General features: G+C 39.3%; 1 protein-coding gene across 2 annotated transcripts; it reads right to left on the bottom strand.

Moving 5' to 3' along the window:
- Positions 1-1,690: 1,690 nt before the first annotated feature.
- LOC149101599 (uncharacterized) lies at positions 1,691-15,738 on the bottom strand. Of its 2 annotated transcripts, none has more exons than XM_089275667.1 (4): positions 15,635-15,738; positions 12,361-12,393; positions 8,069-8,352; positions 1,691-3,209 (listed from the first exon to the last, which is right to left on the bottom strand). In XM_089275667.1, exons 2-4 carry the CDS (start codon positions 12,361-12,363, stop codon positions 3,047-3,049), a joined length of 450 nt encoding a protein of 149 aa, XP_089131793.1. In that variant the 5' UTR covers positions 12,364-12,393; positions 15,635-15,738; the 3' UTR covers positions 1,691-3,046. The 2 variants fall into 2 exon arrangements, with proteins under 2 accessions (XP_089131793.1, XP_089131794.1); XM_089275668.1 differs by lacking the exon at positions 15,635-15,738 and adding an exon at positions 13,098-13,120.
- Between the last annotated feature and the right edge of the window lie 7,614 nt (positions 15,739-23,352).

The following is a 23,352-nucleotide window of genomic DNA, read 5'->3' on the forward strand; positions in this document are numbered from 1 at the left end:
TATTTGTGCTTGGTGGAAAAAATTCGAGCCTCTTATGCAATTCTCTTACGTGAAAGAGATCGTCATAGCTTGGTCTCATTCGAGCAATTCCTCGGTGGGACCCTAGTGCTTGTTTGAAAAAGTTACCAGAGAATGAAAAGCACTTAAGGATTAAAACTAGTTTGGCCAGGCGGAGTAGCGTTGTCATGTTAGGTTCTTCTTTGGTTCGATGTTGATTAAAAACATATTAGACAACGGTTAACTAAAAGATCGACGAAGTTGATCAGAGTTATGGGAGCAGTAACGAGAGTGTATTGTTAATACGGGGGCAGTCAGTTTTCGTAGTTAAGTGTATCTCTGGGAAATTGGCAATCATAATTAAGTCCAGTAATTCCCGCGACCATGTAAGCTACACTAATAACGGCAACCATCTCACGAGGCGCACGACCGTGATTCAGTCATGCTGAGTTTGAAACATTTACATGTATGATAACCTACAATTTGAATTCAGTGTGTAAAAATGTCTCGTGTTTCTCGGTATGACGGTATGAAGACAATTGCCTGAGATGTCAAAATTCAATTTGACTCAGACTTGCTTTTTACACTGGAATTAGCTTGACTGATTAAACAAAAAGATAAAATAACCTTTATTCACCCTCGGCAGTGTTCTGGAAGAGACGAATTGATACTGTTCAAGCAGAAGTCAAAGTAAAACCCCCAACAACTCCCACCCCCCCCCCCCCCCCTCCCCGAGACGAGATGATGATTAGTGAGAAAACAAAGGGGATTTGAGACGAAATATATCCCCGAGGGTTTAGGAACTGTAGTACATATATCAATTCCCTGGATACGGGTACGTGGTCAAAAACTTACCACCTTGCACTTGCCCTCATCCCAGGCGTCAACCCGATGAAAATTAATAGGTGATGGAGAATTGCTAGTTTTTCGGTGAACTGAAAGATTTACTCATAGCCATTACAAATCCAGAACGCTCCTGAATGGAGGGGAGAGGGGGACACCTGTCAACATCGCTTGTCAAATAGAAGGGATGAAGTTTACGCTTGAGGTATTGGTCAGACCACGTCCCAGAAATCCCTGCTGGCTTAGGGAGGTTTGACAAACCAACTCTGCTTGTTCCTAATCCATATGGAGCTTCATTAATATCTGACTACATATTAAGTCTCCAAAGCAAATTCATAAATTTAAAGTTACCGAGTTTGTTCGCGAAGTCAGCACTCACTCGCGCGAACACGGATACGCAGATATTCTGTTGATTTGTAACGCACTCCTCCCCAACGTGGAAGAGAAGTGCGTGACCAACCAAGAGAATGTTTAAGTAGGAAACAATCCTGGGACGAACACCATTATCTACAATTTTCGCGGGGGGGGGGGGGGTGGGGGGGGGGCGGGGCGAAACACCAAACCAAATTTACTTCCATTGCTCAATGATCAGTTGTCGTAATAGCGGTCCACTTGCTGAAATGCATAAAGGCAATGTTAACTGCAGGTTAGAAATATTCTATTCGTAAATAATTCTGCCAGTGCTGTTTTTCTTTTTGCGACTCAATAGTTTTTTCTTTTTTTCTTTTTTGGGAGATGGGGGGTGGGGCGGGGGGATGGTGTTAAACCAAGGGCAGACTCCCATGCAAAATGTGAAATGTTATGAAAATGAGACTGAAAATTCAAATTAGACCCATACAGGAGACTAATCTAGATGCGACTCAAGCTTTATTCGACCCCTAAAAAATACCATTCTATAAACAATATTATACCGAACAGAAGTTTAGACTATCAGGTGGTCTTCAGATCTTTCATTCCCAAGACATATGAAATGCATACTAATCAGAGTGGGATTCCATCATTTCCTGGCGATTAGTTGTTCTGGAAGGTTTCCTAGTTTGTTCAGTTTTCCTCGACTGTAATTCTTCATTCCCAATATTGGCTTTTGATCTTCCAACAACTGAGAGACGTATAAGCCTTGGGGGGGGGGGGGGGGGGGTTGAGGGGTTGGGTATTCTCCATAATGGCCTATATGGGGGGCTCTGCCCAAAAGGAGTATCTTTTCCAGGCTTCAGGTATATTCAAGGGTAGGGATTTCACAAGTTGAGGTTAGGGTAGGGAAATCAGAGTATCTTGACTCCTGCTACAGCATGAACTGAACAAATAATACTTGTTTTTTGGTTAACATCTCTTCTGGTAATGGTTGGTGTTCTCCTAACTTTTTTAAAAGGCTGACAAAAAGGATGCAGTGTTCTAAAGTAGGTGTGTGAAAGAGGTACCTTTTTCAATAACAGGTATATGAAAGGTGTAGATTTTCTGTTAAAATGGTATACAAAATGGTAAGGGGTTGAACCTCGGGGCGGAGCCTCCCAGCATAAAACTTTCTAAAGTACCCCCCCCCCCCCCCCCTCCACGGTGTATAAGTTAAAGAGGCACCTGTACTCTACAAACAGCACTTAACCACCACACTAGAGTTTTGTGACAAAAAATACTGCAACCCCTGGTCAATTGATGTCCGTAAGCAGACTGGAACTTTGATCTGTTGGTATATCCAACAGGGGTAAGAGAGGGGGTTGAGGTATCACCAGTGGACAAAATCTCAAAATGATACAGTAAAATAATCAAGACAATGAGGAAAGTGATCATTAATAAGAACATTACAAGTCAGTCAGTCAAACAACAATTATTAACAATAACACTGTATAGAGCATAACAATTAAGTTCTATTCTTGTCTTTCAAGCACATTGGTTTTAAGAGCAACTGGGATATGCTACAATATTTCATGGAATTTGCACTTTGAAACTTTAATTACTAATAAAATCAATTATTGAATTATTAGTATCTCCTTGAACACCAGACTAAAGGGCTTATAACTAGAGGGGGGAGGGATGGGAATTTATATAACCTAAATCAATCACGTGTTGAAAAAGATCTTAATGGTAAGGCAGTAGTGATGACACATGAAGCTATCTATGCTTATACAAAGGACTAGTCTTACTGATTAAGTACTACTTGTACACAAATCTTCACTGCTTATATCACAGGTTTTATATGACGAAAAAACATTTATTTCTTCCCAGCCATAATATCCTTCCTAATAGTGTGGTAGTCCAGCTCATCATCGTCATTGGCTTGGACGCTTGCAGCAAAACCTGGAAAATGCTTCTTTACGCCTTCACATGAGCTTCCTTGTAACATCTTCTTTTTACGATTTGAATTGTCTGAACACCTGCAAAACATCAAGCAAAATAATGACACATGATAAACTATTCATGCTGATGTCAAGTTAAGTGCTAACATAGCCAGCCAACAGGCTCCTGGCGAGCCCAAATGAAGCGAGGGAGCCTGTAGACATTCTATTGATGCCGCCATTCCATTGGGCCTCCTATGCACTTGCTCTTTGGGCTCAGCACCGATCTTCCTCTCCACAAAGGGGGAGAATGCTGTGTGACCAACCCAAAGAACATCTGCGTAGGAGGCTACCGTTCCATGATACCAGGATCTGGTATCATGAGATGATTGGTTAAATCGCTGATTGTTGACATCTTTGAGATAAACACTTGACAGGTCTTTGTAAAATGTGGTTGACCGCCCAACATGACTCCTGTGGTTCAAGACATTTTGCATTTGCTGTTGTGATTTAATTTTTGGTCTCTTGACCTTTCATTATTTCACACGTGATTCTGGAATTTTAAGTAGAGAGGAGCCGTTTGGCTGTGCCATAGCAAATTTATTCTAGAGGTCAAAGGCATGGCTTCTGGACTTTTTGCTGTTTTCTGCACATTGCTTTGCCGAGTTTGACACCTCTCTCATTTGCCATATGCTTATAATTTCTTTAGGCCCATTTCAGTATTGCAAAATAAGTTTTAAACTCTCTAAATACTCGCTCTGGAGGGACAATGAAATATTCCACGAACATGTTGCTTACTTGCACTCTATATTCATGACGCCGGGATCAGCTCTTTGATTAATTAGGTCAATTAGAAGTGTTTGCAATGAACACAAAAGCTTGACCAAACTATATAGTCCATATAGTTCATTTACCCAATCATCAATCACCTAGCCAATTGTAAGCCTACTTATACCTAAGATACACATTCACAAAGAAGCTTGACACTTATTGATTAAAATAATGATTCAATTTAGAGCGGTTTTCAATTGAGTGTCATAAAACCAAACCAAACCAATTACTTACCAATTAGACTAATCAGCCAATCTCAAACCGAAGTAAAACCAAAACCAAAACCAAAGTAATTGTCTAATTACTTTCGACACTCATATAAAAACCGCTCTATTAATTGAAATTTATAATTAATTTGTGGTTTTATTAGTTACTATAGTTAAACCTCCTGTAAGCGCTTACAGTAGGTGGTCACTTACCAGAGCTTAAACCATATTGGGTCAGAATTTTACCTCATTAGCATATAGTAACTGCAGAGACCATGTTTTAAATGTTTTATTCATGTCAAAAGTCAATTTCGAGAAAAATCCTGTGCTTCCCATTGACAAATTTACGTCTCTAATACTACCCAGAAATGCAATGTGGTTACAACACCTTATTATTCAATTTACGCTGAGTCTATTTCTGTTAAGTGGTCACTTACGGGACATTAAAAACAAAAAAAAGTTCAAACTTTCAGCTCCAAAAGTGGTCGCAGTCGTTTACAAGAGATGGTCGCTTACAAGAGGTGATTTGACTTGGAAACTTTTGGTATTTTGGAAAACTGGTCGCTGAGGAGAGGTGGCCGCTTACAAGAGGTGGTCGCAACCAGAGGTTCGACTGTAATTAATTCAGTAGTGAAATTAAATTATACAAGACAAGTAATTTAGAAAGCTTTTTGGTGTTGTTGTATGCATACACAATTACAGATAACTCCTGGCTGGTTTCTACCCACATTTGAACAAGTTTGACTTTCCCTGTTAACATAGCACTATATCATTGTTATCACAAATTATCACAGAGATTTTGTCAAAGAAGATTAATTGAAAGCTACATTTTGTTATTACCAATGATCACATCATGGTCTCTAACTCTACGTAAATGACAGTTTTAGTTATGTCTTCTACTCTTGTTTAGTCTCTCATGCAAAAAGTGTACAATACAAAACTGTAATGACATCATGACATCATCACTTTCCTCATTTGCATAATACAAAAACGTAAATATCTCTAAAATGAAAGAAGGTATTCCGAAAAGGAAAACACCATTCTTCTGTACTTTGAAAAGTCTTTCAAATAAGCAGCGATTGTTTTTTACTTCATATGCACTTTAAAAGGAAATGTTTTCACATTCTTGATCCGCATGACTAAACAAAGGTAGACTACGAGTAGTCCCTCTTTCGCTTAGTCCGTCGTTGGGTGACGCGAAAGAAAACCGCGAGACAAAAATGGCCGTGAGAAATCCTGGAGGCGAGGGACTACCGCCTAAGCCCAAGAGTTTGAATTATGCGTTGTTCTCACAACGCAAAAATATGATTGGCTTATGTTAGGAGCGTTGACAACATCTTGTCAACATTTGAGATACATGTGACGTCTTGCAGGAATGTTTTGGAACCAGAGCAAATCAAAGCGGTACCAGAGCAAATTGAAGCATTGGAATCGTGCTTTGCAACCCACAATGTTCTTGCGAATTGGCCAACAGGCTTTGCAAAGATTTAAACTTATCCAGTGTTTTGTTTGGCAAAGCTTTCCGCCCCCAACCCGACTGTGAGCGTTTTAGTGATTTTGCCGCTCAACAGCATTGTTCAAGTCAGTGAATACAAATTCACTGAGCTTGGCCTTTCTGCCGTGCATTTGAAAGATTGAACTGGACTTTCACTTGAAACCGGACATTCACCTGAAGCTTTCCGCTGCTATCATCAAACATTTCACCGCAGTTGGATGATCTCCTATGTCAAAGACATAATGTAAATTCTCGGTTGAAACTCTGCATTTGAAATTTTAGATTTACACCTACAGACACAGCGAAAATTGTTATCTGATGTCTCATTCGCCGTCTCCTTTTTAAAACTTCTTTTGCAGTTTTGCTGAACGAATACTGAACGAATACTGAACGAAGATACTTCTCACGGCATTTGTTTTTGCCTGGCTTTTTGAAGTGTAGAGTAGAGCAATTTTATTCAGGATATCTCCTGGGGTTATTGACAACATGCGATAATGAGAGGACGTCAAGATTAGAAATCCTACACCGAAAAATCACTCTGCCATGAAAGAGCAAACTCTTGGGCTTAGGTGGTAGTCCCTCCTTTCATGCACTCCTCGCCCCCAGGATTTCGCGCAGCCATTTTTTTCTCGCGGTTTTCTTTCGCGTTACGCACAACGGACTAAGCGAAAGAGGGATTACTTGTAGTCTAAAACAAAGGGACAATTCTGGTATGTTGTCATATGAAACCCATCCAAGTTTCACACTAAAATTGCTCACCTAAAAATTAATTATCTGATTAGGAGACTTTCTGCAAACATTTCCTAGGTTATCTAGTTTGATGAAGAAGTCAACTTATTATACCTGATTATTTCTGGAGAGTTAGACTTTTCAAAAAAGTCAATGAAAGCAATGATAGGACCTTTAACTGACGGTCTGGTCAATAGATTCAATTGTTCAAATGACAGTATTTTCTAAGCCATGGGATTTTGAAAAAGAAACATTTTGACTGTTTTTCTTACACTTGCAAGAAGCCAGAGAATTGCCCCAAAAGCTACATACGAAATCGTTCTCTTGAACATTCACCAAACTTTCACATGTGACAGAGTGATGACTATTTTTAGCGGCCACAGATTATTTGACTGAGCTTGTGACATAATAAAATAATTGTTAATTTAACTACTTGCTCAAGTCAAAATCACTTTAAAGTTTCATTTGGGATCACCAAAATATTTCCTAGACGCCTTTTCGAGGGGGCACTAAATCGAGGGGGAGGGGGGCGCTTATTTAATTTTTCCCAAATCGTGCACTGACACGATCATTTTTTAAACACATCATCTGCGTGCAAACAACAACATAAGCTCTTTATAGACGTAAAAAGCTGATCCTAAAGTTTAGATCACAGCACCATTAGAAATTCACATGGTCACAAACTGAAACAATATACAAATCTAATACTACAAGACGAAAACTATACATCCTTTGCTGTCTCATTACTCACCCACAAAATAGGGGAGGGGAGGGCGGCACTTATTTTAAATTTTGGCCGATAGGAGGGATACTCATTCGAGGGGCAAGGGGTGCTAATTCGAAGACTTACAGTAGTGATTGAAACCTTGCAAATACCATCACAGACAAAAGCCCCCTCCCCATCCCAGCAGTGCCTTCTTCACTAAAAACAATAATTTGTTTCTGTTGTAGACACCTCTTAGATGACAAGTGGCTAAGAATAATTTCAACCAAAATTTCACGTAATGCGAAAAGCAGCACCTTGGTTACACATTAGTGTATGCATGACAAAGACCGATTCCTCAGCAGATTATCAAATTCTGAACTCTTTTGAAACCCACCCACAAAGTCCTGGGCTTAACTACAGCAAACACGGCATTGGAAATGTCAGAGTAAGGCCAACACAAAAATACCTGCTCCTGTTTGCAGATAAACAAAGATGGTCATTCTAAATTGGAGATGAAATCTTTACCCACATGAATCATGTTTACAAGCAGTAATCTGATGTAATATGTCAAACATGAGAGACAGTGTTTCACTGAGAGGAGAGTTGAAAATATGACGCACAGCTGAGTATTTTTGACAAAATTCAAGGTGTTTGGACACCCGATGAAACACAGTCTCGAGTGTTTGATATTTCTTCTCAATTGAAACAAAAACTAAGGAGTACACGGAGAAAATTGTCAAAATCTATGCTAATTAAGACCGGGTATCCAAACCTCCTTCATGGTTGTGATTTCCATTGTTTTAACTTGATGAATTATTAATGAGTTTGAGGAAGGTAGTTCATAGTAGCTCCAACCTGATTGGTGTGACATACACACATCTCTCACTCACTCAGTCACTCACTCACTCATCCACTAAGAGGTATTTAAAAAAAAATAATAATAACAACTCAAAAATGCACAATATATGACAGAAAATATTTTTAAGCTTACCAGTTTAAAAATACTAATTTGTCCCTGCGGCCTTCTCTGGTCTCAAACTTGAAGTCAAAAAGCACATACTTAGGGTCCTTATCACCTTCCAGCAACTTGCTTTTCAACTTTTCGTAGGCAATTTCATTCTCATCTTGTGTCATGTTTTTATCGAATTTTTCTCCAGCTTCATCAACAACCACTTCCTTTTCATCTTTGATAGACATGATTAAATACCCATAGGTCTTGTCTGCCTTCATTGCATTGTATTTTGTGACACATTCGTCACTGACTTTCATATTAGACTGTAAAAACACAAATTATAAATATTAATACAAGTAGACTGCCACTTGAATGAAAAGAGTGGTCTGAGTAAATAAGACCTGAACTGAGGCCAGAAAATTAAAATTATGCAGAATCCTTGGACTAAAATATAATTGCTCCCAGTGGAAACCTGTGCCATGGGCCCTGTCAATAACTTTAAATTGAAAGAGAACAAACAGGGTGCCTTTGGACTATGTTACAATGATACAGTGAACCTTTCTGGTAAAGAAAATGTGCATGGAGCTGTAAGTTTGAATTATGCACTGTAACATTTCCCAGGGAAGCATGTTCTGATGAATGCTATCCAGTCAAAAACAAATATGTAGGGACCTCTTTGACCATAATACCTGATGATAACCCGCAAAACCCTATCCAATGGACCTTCGCTGTTAGCTTAAAGCTGGTAGACAATATATGGTATTAAGGAGCTCTTGAACTTTGATGTGACACTGCACTGTGCTATACTGTTGCCTGGGACAGGACCCTGTTAGTAATGAAATTGAGGAGGGCAATATATGTGGAGTCCTTTGCCTATGATATGCTACAATTTTTAATTACAACTGAAAGACACCAAAACATGGCACTGAGGAGTTCTCAGACTATCCCCCTCATAATGTTCCCAAGAAGTGGACCCTCACAATTAGAAATTTATATTACCATTGCAGTGTTCCTTTGAAGTGAAAAAGCATTAATTTTTTTTCTCCAGAAAAAATTACTTTGAACTATTGAACTATAAACTTTAATTTGATGTAGAATTTGACAGAGTTTGGGGTATTTGTGATGTTACTGCTATGTACTACATCCAATGTACTGCAGACACCCCAGTAGTACATGTATGTGCCCAATAAACAGGGCTGTAAGTGGCCAGCATATATCTGAGGGCATGAAAATATGATAATAATATGATATGCTATTACTAAAAAAGTTCCCAGGGAAAATCTACGCAAGGGACCTGTCAGAAAGAAACCTGAAAGGGGATGATATATACAGCATGGTAAACTATGATGCAGGGCAGGAACAACAAACTCAGGTACAATTGCCTGAGGCAGGTAAATTTTGCTCTTGGGTAAGTGAAAATGGAAGTTTGGTGGTCCATTCGGTAAGAGAAATTAGCTTCAGTGGTCTTGTTAGTGATAATTTCCAATCCAAAAAAATTTCAAAACTTAAGTTTGCAAGAGGAGCAAAACAGTGAGTTGAAAGCATGGATTAATTTAAAATCCAAGCTTACTTGATTGTACACAGTACTAGAAATTTTAATGTTATGTGAAAGTGAGTGCAGACGAGGGGAAAGCGGTCATTATTGTGATACAGGAGAGGTACAGAGAAAATTAGGTTACTTCAACAGTCCCAGGGAACTCCCTTATTACAAAGATGGGGTGTTTGGAGGGGACAAATGATGGCAACTATTGATTTGTGCTCTAATGTTTTGGTATGTCTTCTTTACATCTAACACCGGCCCCTTGTGTTACCATGAATGGTGGTCGTTTTGCCCAATACCAGTTCGTCCAGACTGTAAGTCAGTTCGTGCAGACTGTTAGCCCCCTGGTCAATGGATTAACAAATGATAAATAAACAGGTCTTGTGTAATTTTTTTTCATGATGCCTACAGTGTTGTCTTTTTTGCTTGTTCAGTCAAAAGAAAGAATCTAACACATCCTTCTTTGAACTTTAAGGCTGGGCGAACTGCCATCAGGTGAAGTGACATCGGGAGAACTGGTTAGAGTGAAATACCATTAGCTAGCTAGTCTCTCTATTGCTAGAAAATCTGTGGGGTTACAATGACTATCGTGCCATTTTCCAAAGGGTTTTAGGCCCTGAGTTCAAGACAAGTGTAAGCACAAGTGTGAAGGATGTGAAATACCTCACAAACTTCTTAACTGTAACTATAAACAGTTCTCTGATATTGAAGGTAAAGTTGCATTTAAGAAGACAATAACAATAACAAAGAGGTCCAGTTCATTCTGGGAATCTAAATGTGATGATGCCATAGTGACATTTCCAAGAATTAATATTGCAGACTTATTGGAAGGGATAGTATTTATCAAGGCTGGGCTCCAAGAACAGTTTGGATGTTGCGTATCACAATTTACATTTATCAATCCCTGATGGCATTTTCCAAAATAAATATTGTACATTACAATAACTATCTAGCACATTTTTAAATAATGCTACTTTGTCTGCATGTTGGAAAAACATTTAGATTGAGAAGAAGAACATTCGCAACGAGAAAATTTTTGACTTAAGGACGTTCACGCTAATTGTTTCTGTGCATCCTTACTGCGCACACGCAAATTCACATACCACGCCATGCATGGGAGTGTGCGCTAAGTAATAAAATGAACAATGATAGGGCAGATGGCCATTGCTATAGATTTGCCTGGATTTAATGATCTTGGATGTTTGGTGACCCCTATTTTTCTTTGCAGAAACAGATTATATTTACAATTATCTCCACATTGTCCAAAAATGAACAACAAAATCAATGTGGGAGGTTACAAAAAAAAAATTTCAAGATTTCTGTCTACAGGACATCGAATCCTGTCATCTTGCAGCTGCAAGGCATGTGAAACTATGGTCACTAAATGAGAACTTGTTCTTTAAGGAACCTCACCAGTTGACTTAATTCCCTTAATAGGTCCACTTAAACAATATTTGGCAGAGAACATTTCATTTCAAAGATCTAATTGCAATATTTTTGGGCTTATGGACACTGTGGTCTTATTCGCTAATGAAGCCCGATTTTCTCAGATTTAGGGTGTTCTTCCGGGCATGTTCTCTCCAAGTTGGTGACCCCTCATTTTTTTTACATTTCTGACATAACTAACTCATCATCTCACAGTGGTAAAAGTCTCAGAAAAAAAATCAATGTTAGAAAATTTTCGCACGAACGTCCTTGATGGTCAAATATTTTGCCAGAATGAGATGTTGTGCCTCACTGGGCAAATCTCTCTTACCACCAGCAACATGTACAGTATGTAACACATGCAGAGTGGAATGTGCCAGACAAAGCATTAATTGTGACATCACTTAATAAAAACCAAACTGTACATGTCCTAAATCTGACATCCAAAAAAGTCAAAATTTTTCACCGCTTAAATGTTGTGTAACACCAAACTGTACATGCCCCAAATCTGACATCCAAAAAAATCAAAATTTTTCAACGCTTTTATGTTGTGTAACACCACTGACCCCGTGAAATAGTGTGCTGCCTCACTAAGGTTCACCAGCAACCTAGCAAATAATGTAGTTGATAAGGCATGAACATTCCATGCCTACTGGGCAAGTAGGCATAATATTTTATTAGGAGCAACTGAAATCTGAAATGTAATGGCCCACTGGGCAGTTGGATTTCAATTTTTTTTTCCTGCCCTGTATGATGCCCAATAGAATGTTCCCAGCTGAGAAAATCTATCCTTTGATACACTTTACAGTGTTCCCAGGCAAAAATTATCTGTGAATGGAGAATAGCTGAACACTATAGATAGCTGATGAGTCTGAGGTTAAAATTCTTTTGTAAAAGGCATACACACAAGGCAAAAGTGTCAAATACAAAGGGAAATTGACGTTTTTGCCTCATTTGCATGTCAAACCAGTGATAACAGCTCTTACCAGTACTAGCATAGAACTGAAGGAGAACAACGTATGACAAACTCCCGGACTATGATGCTCAAGGTAACATGCACAAGGAAAGCCTGTGTAAGGAGCTTTCCCAGCAAACATCAAGGGACTCTCAGCAAGTTACAGGGTGTAAGGAGACCCTTGGTGTTCAATTTCTTTACACAGCAGTGTTTAAAATCAAGTTATTTTATCTCATGTACCTTTACTTTTCATGGCCAACTCAAGGTTTAGTGTGTGCATATATGTATGTGGAGATGTCTCATGTCCAAAATGTAAATACCAGTTGATCATGTAGTGAATATTCCAACACTTTGAAAAGCACCCAGGTTTCAAAGTTTAAGCTTATCTCAGAAAGGAAAACAGCAACTTACCATGTTGACTGAGTAATATTCTTAGGCTGGTACCTAAAAAAAATTAAATAAATAAAAAAAACACTTTAAAATCAGACCTACAATGGGTTTTTCAAACTCTGTAATCTCTCATAACCTTTTTTTTATCAAACCTAAGGATGTAATCTCTCACAAAGTCCCTGGGATCATGTCCTTCCTGGCATTTGGCATTTTCCTTTTCTTGGTATTGGTATCAGTTGTATGATCAGATGTATTTATAAATGTAATAGAAATATGTGAATTAGGAATTTTCTTTCAGTGAATAGAAAGTACTACCCTGTGAGACACAGATTCTCTTCTCTTTCTGTTCAGTGAGAGGATGAAAGATAATCTCTACTCACAACCACTCTATTTCCTATTGTGCAAGTGCAAACTACAGTAGTATATGACACATTTACTGGCAGTCAAACTTTTAGTTATTTTTGGTTCATTTATGGTGTAACCTACATATAGGATTCCAACTTTTCCACCGTTTTGTGAGAGAAACCGGTTGCAGTGTTTCCAAAACTAGACGTAGACTGTCGCATTCAATGTGAACTTTTTGATTTGTGACTCCTACTTGCCCTTGGATAAATTCTGAATTGAATAAACTTTCTCAAAAGAACCAAGTGGCCATGAAATGGTTTGCGAGCAAATAAACATGAAAGTTTTGCCAAGACTTTCACTGCAACATTGTTTAATTATTACTAAATATGCTTGCATGTACAAGTCAATCAAACCCTGTATAAAGGCTTAAATTTTGAGGAAGACATCTGCTTCTAACAGAGAGTAATCTATATAAGGTAACATATACTGTATTAAAACATAAGTCAAAATGGCGGAAAAGCGGCAGTGTGGGCTAGTAGCAGGCCAAAAACTAAAACGAAAGAGTTTGTTCCAGGGAATAATATATTGATGTAATCTAGAAATATAAATGTAATAAATAAATAACTTTGTCATTATCCTGTTTTAACGAGCAGTGACTAAATCACTTATATAATTGTTTCCAAACAAGATTGTACCGTAAATTATCAAGTTAACCCTTCATAGATAACATTTTTACAGTTTTGGAGCAAAACATAAATAAATATACAAATGAATACATGAATGCAAATTTCAGTGTTTTGTTTTGGTGTCTGAAATATAATCCTTTGTATCTCAAAATGCTGTAATGTGTTTCGGAGAGTCTAGAAGTTCAAAACTTTCTAGGAGAAGCATGCCTCAGACCCCTTAGGGTGGTAAGGCCCACCCTAAGGTGGGCTTTTAGCACAACGGCTAACACAATGCAACTTCTACTTTCAAAAGTAATGAAAACACTGGGCTGTAGACAGCAGCTGATCAAACAATCACATGGTTGCTAGCAGTGGTTGCTTCTAGTCTCTCACTGAGCAGAAAGAGAAGGGAATCTGAGCTCTCATATTCATTATGATACCAATTTTTCTTGGACAAAGGTGTTTTTCTTGCAGGGTTTGCAAGTACAGTGTAATAATCACCACTCTGAATCAATGACTGTCCAAAAAAATCTATCAAGAGCTTGCAAATAGATAACTTTTTGGAAACTGAGTTATGTTACTTTTGTCAAGCAAACTCAATGGAACACGACCCATGAAAGCCTTTGGTTATTTTCCATCAATAAATGCACTTGAAGAAAGATCATTGTGATGTGGTCACCAAAAATATGTATTCTACCAGTAGCTCAAGCTTCAAAAAATGTTTCACTGATTTTCAACACCAGTTCAACAAAAATCAAGAGTTCAGAAATCATAACGTCTCATTGAGTTCTATTCTTGGTTTTCATGTGACATAGTCATAACTATTCCAATATTATAAATTACCTTTCCCTCAAGAGGTTTTAGATTTATCAGGAACTTGACATTTTACAATGTTTTAGCTCGAAAAGGTTCTTTGCTTTGTAATAGAGCATGTTTAATAATTTTTGTAACAGAGCATGTTCACTTTAGTTTTTGCTAACTGAACAATTCTTGCACTAGAAGAGGTAATAAGTTCAACATGTCGGGGCTCTAGAGCTATAACTTTTCGTTTCAATCGCAAAACTCAAAGACACATGTTTCTGTTACTTTACGACCGCCGTCTTGGTGCTCCCCTATGGCACCTCCATGCAAAGCTCTTTAAATTTGGGTGAAACACTTTTCCGAGTAATGTGCGAATGAAAAACTGCAGAAACCTAATTCTTGATGAGGTGGTTTATATATCAATCATCTATAATATCTCAGATTCTTAACTTTATTCATTGAATGGTTACGATTTTAGTTTTGATGGCACAACCAGTGAAAACTAACAATTGTCCAATTATTTTTTTGTCTAAGTATGACTTCCTTTGATTACCAAAAGACCTCCATCCATGGACTGAGTTCCATTAAGTTTGATTGGCTTTGATTGACTTTGCTGGGAATCGCAAATCCAGTGGGGCTTTCCATTTGACCAAATTCCAGATTTTTCAAAATTAGAGCAAATGGCATGGAGATTTCCTGGGAAGTTTTCAAACAAAATCAGAGATTTGTAAAATTTTGAAATATACCAACCATTGAACGGAAAATTCCTTTGAGAAAATTTTTGAAAATTTGGGTATTACATTGCAAGGTTATCCTCCTCTCCAAAATTTCAGCAATACGTTGTTCCATTCGCCAAGGGATATGTCTGGATATTCAAACCAGAATTTTTGGTGGAATGGAACGCACCCCGCGGCCCTTAAATAGTGTATTAGCAAGGGACCCGCCATGCATGCAAGCTAATAACTTATCAATTCAGTGAATTAATGCAAGCACTGTCGACAGAATTGGACGTGCAACCTCGAGTATTTGGCTGGTTTTACAGTACAGAACTAAATTGTTGCATTCGGAACCGAAAGAAATGTCGTTGAGCCGTGAAAAATGTAGAACCACGGTTGTGGCAACGCTATGACCAAAATATCTTAGCTCCACAGCGCCCTCAGTTTATTCAACTTTCAACGAAGCGTATTAAAAGAGAAGTAGAGTGAACTGCTCGACAAGACTGTAGTCACAGACATTTGTTCAACTCCTCAAAGCTACAAATGCACAAAACTACACCAGTTCGAATGTAATAATTACATTAGCATTCAAAAATGTCGTCTAGATGTTCTAACGTTACTCAATCTGCGCCACGAGTTGAATGTTCACTCGAAATGGCCACTTGTTCATCGGACGGAGCCTAAAAGCTCCTTCCAATGAACACAAATTTGGCCTACAATGATGAGTAGACAAACTTAACGACAAAAAAGAAATCAAAAGATTCTTACCTAATACACGTAACAAGTTTGGTTTCGTTCGCACGCAGGAGACAACAGCGACCGGATCGAGAAGAGGTGGGAGAGGCTCTCGGAATGACGTAGATATGTAATTTAACTTTTAAAATCAAATGAAAATTTAAAGTGGACTGGACTTCCGTAAGGAGGACTAAAATTACAAGAGAACACGTGCATCTTTCCTAATTTGTAAAACCGAGTTAAACAGGCTAAAAAAAATAGGCTGGCCATATTGGTGTACCGAAACAATGAAATTGTCGCCATGTTGGTGTACCGAGAGTTGAACTCTTTTTTTTATGTGACCTCAGCCAGCTGGGCCTTGGCACGAGAAATATATGCTATTTTCCGGCTTAGGGTCGGTCCGAAAAGTGAAAAACTGTGACCGAGGTCTTGAAAAGTCCGAGGTCACAGTTTTTCACTTACGGACCGACCCTAAGCCGGAAAATTTTTTTTTTCCTGCGGTAAATTGGCTTACAAGCAGGTTTGTTTACGCAACTTTGTCATTGAATTGGCTTACGTGCCGTGTACAAACCATCGCAAAAAAATTAACGAGTGAACGAGCAAGTAACTCAGATAGTAGACAAATAAAGATGTATTCAGGAACAAATTAATTTCGAACTACTTTAGTTAGTTGCACCTAGTTCACCAGTTCAGTTCTCGAAAATTGTTTTCCTGGTGTGGAATTTCGAGCAAAGTTTGAAGTTGTACCACAAAAACAAAATTTCTAAGAGTCGCTGCGAATCACTCGAAATCGGACTTTTTTTTATCGTAAATTGAGTAGCAGAAAGCGAAGAAATTTGTTAAGTGTATTCCACAGAAATTCTTTTAAATACACAGCAACGATCAAAGAGGTAAACTTGACGGCAATTGAATTTTTTGCGTAAAATCGTGCGGCGAGAGAAGCACAGGACTACGCGCCATTACAGCGCCGAGCTACAAACAACCAAACAAACTCTCACAACTTCAAAATACTCAATTGAATTTACTTACAGTGACTTTCCTTGCCATTTAAAAGTGAATAGAGTTAAACTTTCGTCGATTAATCGTCGATGGAAGTATAAAAAGGGTGATTACCGCCGGTTCACTCAGGAAGACAATTTCACCCGCGCTGTTTCGCGCCGTTACCGTGACCGTGCGGTCTGCTAATGCGAGGTCTGGAACCGAAATTACAGAAGTCTGGGACGGGCGGGAAAATTCGCAAATTCTCGGAGGAGCTGATCGCTCACCAAGGATAATTTTCTTAGAGCTTCGAGCAGGTTCCGAGCGATTTCCGTAATTACAGTTCCAGACCTCCCACTAGCAGACCACGCGCGTATTAAAAATTCAAAATGGCCGCCACAAAACACAAAACACGCGCGATAAAGGTAGGTTAATCTGTTATTCATATTCTGAACGGATGTGAGGGCTCCCTGTGGTCAGAGATAGGAAAATCCGGACCGCGCTAAGAACCAATCAGATTGCAGGCGGATTCGTTACCGTGCCCTATTGGGAAAAAAATAATATTGCGATATTTAGCTCTTATTAACCGAGCAGGAGGTCTGTATGGGAGAATCTTGACCGAGGTCGTGAGTACAGACCGGACGAATATTATATGGCAAACAAGAAACAAATAATTCGTTTAATGTAACTGGTTTGTACTAGCTGACATTTTGCTTGCGAACGGCGATGAGCTGAATTTCAATCTGCCAAAGTTTGCTTGTCATGTTTACTTTTTTTTTTTTTCATCAGGCTTTTTGTCATTTCCCCTAATATTTGTAGAAGAAAATAGCCAATATTTTTGTATTTTAGGTTGACACTTTTTCACCCAAAATGTAAGCGGTCTAGATGGGAAAATCTAGACCGCGGTCAATATCGATTTAAGCCAATCAAATTCGAGAATTCGGTAGTTCCCAGACCTTGTTAGACACAGCCATATAATAATGCGTAATCCTAACCATGTCACGTGTTCCTGATGCATGTACAGCTCTCTTGCGGACTGCTCTACTAGTCAGGAGGCAGATAACAGAATCAAAGTGGCTTTGAGCCACCGAACTTGGAAAATAAATCATGAAAGGGTGTTATGAGGCATTGCTCATTAAGGAACTACTTGTGATGTGAGGACAGTCTAGCTTTCGAACAAACTCATAAAGCCTTTTTCCATTCAGGGGAGTGATGTGATATTTGCAAAATGAAAAAGTTCAACGTTAAGAAACCGTTTGTCTGCCTACACGTTTTACATTACATATATCTGCACATGTCTTCCTTGTGCTGTAGTAAAAAAACGGAAATATTATTTTGTTCGGTGAAAAGCGAGGTAGAGACTGAGCGAAACACTTGAGCCTGCGGTACGTAAATAAATAATTAATATTTTTGCTCACAATTACTGGTAACTACGTCCAAGTAGCGCAGTGTGATAGGCGCTGGCTCGCTACGCGAGACGGTGGGATTTCGAATCCTAGTGGTGGCTACTGATTATAATTCCTTTTCTTCTTCATTGTTTTTCTTTTTCTGTCAAGAAACCATTTACAGAAAGGTAGCGTTTATCTTTCCGTTTCTTGTGTTAAAAAATCGTCTGGAGCCTTTAATCATTCGTTTATATCGATTGCTTTCAAACTCACAATATCACGTAGGTTTGTGAAGGAAAAACCACGAAGACGGCTTTCCCTGAATCGAAACGTTAAGGAAGAACCATAAGTATCTCCCTTACAATGGAAAAATCGTTATACCTTCTAGCTGTCGAAAATAACTAACTCGACACGCTGCAAGCGACTGTAAAACGACCTTAGACGGCTGATGTTCGAAACCCGGGGGGGGGGGGCACTTCTATATGAAAAGTTCGGGGATGCTCGTCGTCTCGGGTACAAATCAAGGATTCTGGTCTCACTTAGGCTGTTGATGACGAAACGTCACCATTTTTAGCTGTCAAAGTATCCTTTAGGGTGCACTCAAGGAAATAATAATAACAGAAACGGTCTCATTTAATTTTTTCAGGCTTGATTTTCGCTGATCTCTCGAGTGCGCGAGTCGGGTCTACAAGTGCGCGCGGGATCCTTTCTTGAACAGTGGCTAGTGATCGAACCTAAGTGATATCTTTTAGGAGTCTAATGAAGCTCAAGCAACGTCCACATTACTCTCCCTTAGGAGTTAAATTCAAATTTTCCGACGAACATCCCTTGCCTTTTCATATAGGAGTTCCCCCCGGGGTTCCAAATGTCTAACGGAAAGTGAAGGAGTGATGAAATCGTTCCAAGTTAAAAATGATTTTCGCTAAAAATTTTGAGTAGAAGTAGGAAACTTAGTTTAAAGTCTTCGTCTTGTCACCCTTATTAAGAATATCACTGTTTCCAGCTTGAAATCGTGGGAGTGTGGCATTTAAGGGGTGTTCATTCTAGGCACTCGCTCCTGCAACATAGAAATGAGACTGAACCAGAAAAAAAAAACATACTTAAAATGACAAATAGTGCCAAATGGATGGAAATTAGTCATATAATTTTAAAAAGTGTTTTGTACAATAGGCCCTTTGCACGATCCGGTCACCTGGTACAAAATCACACATGCTGGTGAGCAAGTTGCACAGTGGGACTTCCAAAACAATGCCACTCGTACCAGTCCAGCTGGACCTGCCTTTGTTTTGGAAGTCCCACTGCGGAACTTGATCACCAGCATGTGTGATTTTGTACCAGGTGACCGGATCGTGCAAAGGGCCTATTGATCCCGATGGTCTGAACATCCGCTAAGAAGCTTATTAATTGTTTCCTTTTATTATGTTATTTCATTATTTTATTTTACAATATGCTTATCTTTAATTTACACTGTCAATAAATTTTATGTGTTTCTGGTATTACGAAAATATGCTACATAAAAACACGTCCCAATGTGAAATACTCATTATACCTGAAGAAGGCTGGTTTGGCCAGCCGAAATGTAGTGCACTTTCAAAAAAATCATCCTACGTCTTGTAGGTTTCTTCTTCTATATTCTTCATTTAATATGTAAAGCCGATTAGATCACCACTGATCCAACGTATACCAGCAGGATCATCGTTCCAGTTGTTTGCTTAAACATTTCATACTTAGTTGACATCAATGCCATGGCATTAGAATGATCACGTGACCATATTTGCTCCTGGAACATGAAAGGGAGGTTAAACCAAGATATATAATCAATGTATGAAGAAAGCTAGCAAACCGATGGAAATATCAGTAAAATTACTGTAGAAAAGCTTTCTCCTGGCCGACATTGATAATCATGCGAAAAGAATGGGCATGTGAGTACTGCACGCTAGTCACCTGTCATTTTTTTGTGCAAATTTTTTCAAACAGTTCGGACTCATTTACAGTTGAACGCATTAAAAAGCACAGTTTTCTAGTCGTCGATATTTTTCTATTTCTACATAACTTGTTTGTTAACAAGTTCTTTTTCCCGGGTACAACACCAAAACAAAGCCAAATGATTATCATCCTGCAGGCAAAAAAGGAAAGGCTAGTCTGCGAGAGTCACTGCTCAAACCGGCACGTTTATTCCTTGCATGCCAAGGAATTTACTTCGTGTGGGCAATCTATAATCACTCCAGGTTTCTCACTTGTGTCCATAGTTTGATCATGAAATAGAAAGGGCAAAATAAATCTGCCGTTGCTACAACGTAGGCTGCACACAGCACGTTACACCTTTTCTTCGTTTAGTGAAATGTTTCTTGTGTTTCTCACACGTGTCTCCACACTTGCAACCCTTGGAGCATCCAAGAGATATCCGAACATAGGTACATCGGCGGATGATACAGCTGTTATGGCTCGAACATCCACAGAACGCTAATTAATTGTAAGCACGATGCTGATACTTCCTCTTGATTCGTCAGCTTGGGCTTAAGAACTCCTTCCTTGTGGAACAACCCATTCTCTCCTGGACTAGACAGGAATGGTCGAGGCTCTTTCGCTTTTTACCATATCATGTACTGGAAGTTCGCACGCCGTTTATGAAGGAAGGAAGGAAGGGAATCAAGGTTCTTCTTTACCTTGCGAAATGCTGCTGCTCTCTCCTTGTCGATATCTATTCCGTCTGTCGCATGGTCGTACAGCTGCCAGACAAATGCTTCAGCGTCGGCCAAGACGCTTTCCTCTGGTGGACAATATTCACCTAGATGCTCGATAAGCTTCGGTGAACTGTCGAAGATTTTCGAGGCTGATTGCTTACGGATACCCGCAAACTGGCTGGTTGTATCACAACCAGTGATGGCATGAAAGGCTAGTAGCGACTTCCTCTTCTCCTCGGGCAATGAGATCTTGTGGACTGGTATGTATCTCTTTGCTCGGGAGGTACCGGAGAACATCCAAATTTCTTGACAGAGATCTTGTCTGTGCGCCAGAAGGAGGACGAGAACATCTGTGTCACGGCACAACACGTTAACTTGCTGATAACCCCTAACAGCTGCGTCCCTAACGTGGAGTACAATTTGTGTCTGCCTCCTCGTGGTCTGGAGACAGCTCCTGAAGACTCTCTCTAGGCGCATCAGGTGACTACACGTTCAGTGTCTCTCTGAACCCTTCGCTAACCACCAGCTCACGTCCAGGATGCGTCCCATAACGTTGTGACATTTCAGTCGACAGAAAATGGAAAGGACTGGCCTTGTTTTCTTCAATGACAATAAACCTGTCCCAGTTACCAATTCGTTGTTTCCTGGTCTGCACATCTCTTCTAATACCTTGCTCTTCTCTCTCTTCCGCTTTGCTCTGGTAACTCTCTTGAGATAATTTGGAAGGTATCGGTCGAAAACTACATGTACTCTTGTACGTTTGTCCGAAAAGTGAGAAACAACAAACGAAGTGAAATTATCACTCCACTCTCCGAATGACTTTGCACCCGTGGTATTTCCCAGGGACTGAACAGCTGCCATGCCGTTGATAATACTGCACTTCTGCTGGTGGCTGATGGGTGACTGACTTTGATGCACATTCTTCTGTAAGATATCGCCAAGAGATGCTAGTCTCAGGCATCCATACTGAAACAGACCAAAAACTAAGCTAACACTACTGACAATGATAAAAATAGGGTATCTAAAAGATAACAATGCTGCGGCACATTCTGTTGAGAGTGATATATTTTACGCAGTGATTCATTTACAACTTCATGCATAATAACGCATCGATGGCGAGGTGTGACAGGGGATCGTGACAAAAAAGCACATAGTGATCTGAACTATGTTTGGACATAAAGCGATAGACATCAATCTCCCCTCTATCAGATTGCGAAAATCGAAAGATGTGGAAATTGAAGGAGCAGAAATCTAACTTATAAATTCTGTGCTGATATGCATTAAATGTCTCTAGAATGTTGACAGATGTGTCGAGGACGACGCGTCCATCGCGATGTGTGAAAATGTTATTCATGTTTGGATGAAAGGAATAGATCGCAGCATATATGAAAATAGCGTGTTCTACGGTTTTCGTTTGTTTTAATTATTCTACAAGCTTTAGTAACGACGATTTCTCTTCATTTAAGAATTCAGCCAAGGAGGCGTGACTGCCAAGAAATGACACACTAAGTTAAACCCGCCCCAGGGGGGGGGGGGGGGGTGTACTCCCTTATATGGGCTATATAGGTATGTGCGGCCTCAAAGGGTATGGTTTTTCAGCCGTTTTGGTCATAAATAGGGTATCGGTTTTTGCCGACTTTGGTCATTTTGGTCATAAACAGATATGGGTATGTTTTTAAGAAGAAGCCACTTTTTCATCATTATCGAAAAGAAAATCAACAAAAGCCCCTCACAAATTATGTTTACGGTAATTCAACATTGGTCTGAACTAGGGAACTAATTATAACGCAGGTCTGAAACAGGGTTTCGATTTAAGGGTCATAAATAGGGTTTCGAATTTTTGGTCAGGGCATAAATAGCTGGTTTTCACATGACGTCACTAAAATTCGAACTACAAAATATTCCTGAGATTTTACTTTAATGATGTATAAGAGCAGCTGAAAACTAATATTCATACAAATTTTCGCTCCGAATGGGTTGTTGGTTTTGTAATACACTACGCTTGAATTTCCAAGCTTTTGCGTGACGCGGCATTTATATGACGGCCTAGAGAGCTGTCATGATGGTTAAAACACTGACTTATTTCGGGGAACTTGGCTATCTGAACAGTTCATGTCTTAGAAAAGGTATTATTTTAATGTTTTAGGGTTTCTCGAGGGATAAATTCACGCGTTTGTAGTAAAACTCAGTGACAGATGTTTCTGTTGGTTTCCGGCCGCCATGTTGGTGCCCATACATGGCGTCTCCATAAAAATCTCTATAAATTTGGGAAAAAAATTTCTCCGCATATCTCGCATAAGAAAAATTGATGTGACCAGAATTTTGGCGAGAGTTTTTGCATATTTACCTTCTTTCATTTCCCAGATTCTGGACTTTATCTATCGACCGGTTTTGATTTTTATTTGGATCTACTTTGAATTGCGTGACACTGAAAACCAGCAATAGGGTAGGGAATATCGCATATTTTGGTCATAAATAGGGTAAGGGTTTTGGGAAACGGGCCGCACACCCCAACCCAATTTTTCTGGGAGTACATTAAGAACAAAAGCAAGGCTTAGGGACAATCTCCTTCACATCGTTTTACAGGTAAATCAAAGAAAAACAAAACCACTTATCTTTCTCACTAGAATCCACGCGAAAAAGAACGACGGCTCAACCGAGCCGCAGACGTTCTCGTGTTGTTCGTGGCGCAACGCACTCTGGT

The sequence above is a fragment of the Orbicella faveolata genome, unplaced genomic scaffold (assembly GCF_042242905.1).
Source record: "Orbicella faveolata isolate gen_17 unplaced genomic scaffold, um_ofav_v1 contig_37, whole genome shotgun sequence".
Taxonomy (NCBI): domain Eukaryota; kingdom Metazoa; phylum Cnidaria; class Anthozoa; order Scleractinia; family Merulinidae; genus Orbicella; species Orbicella faveolata.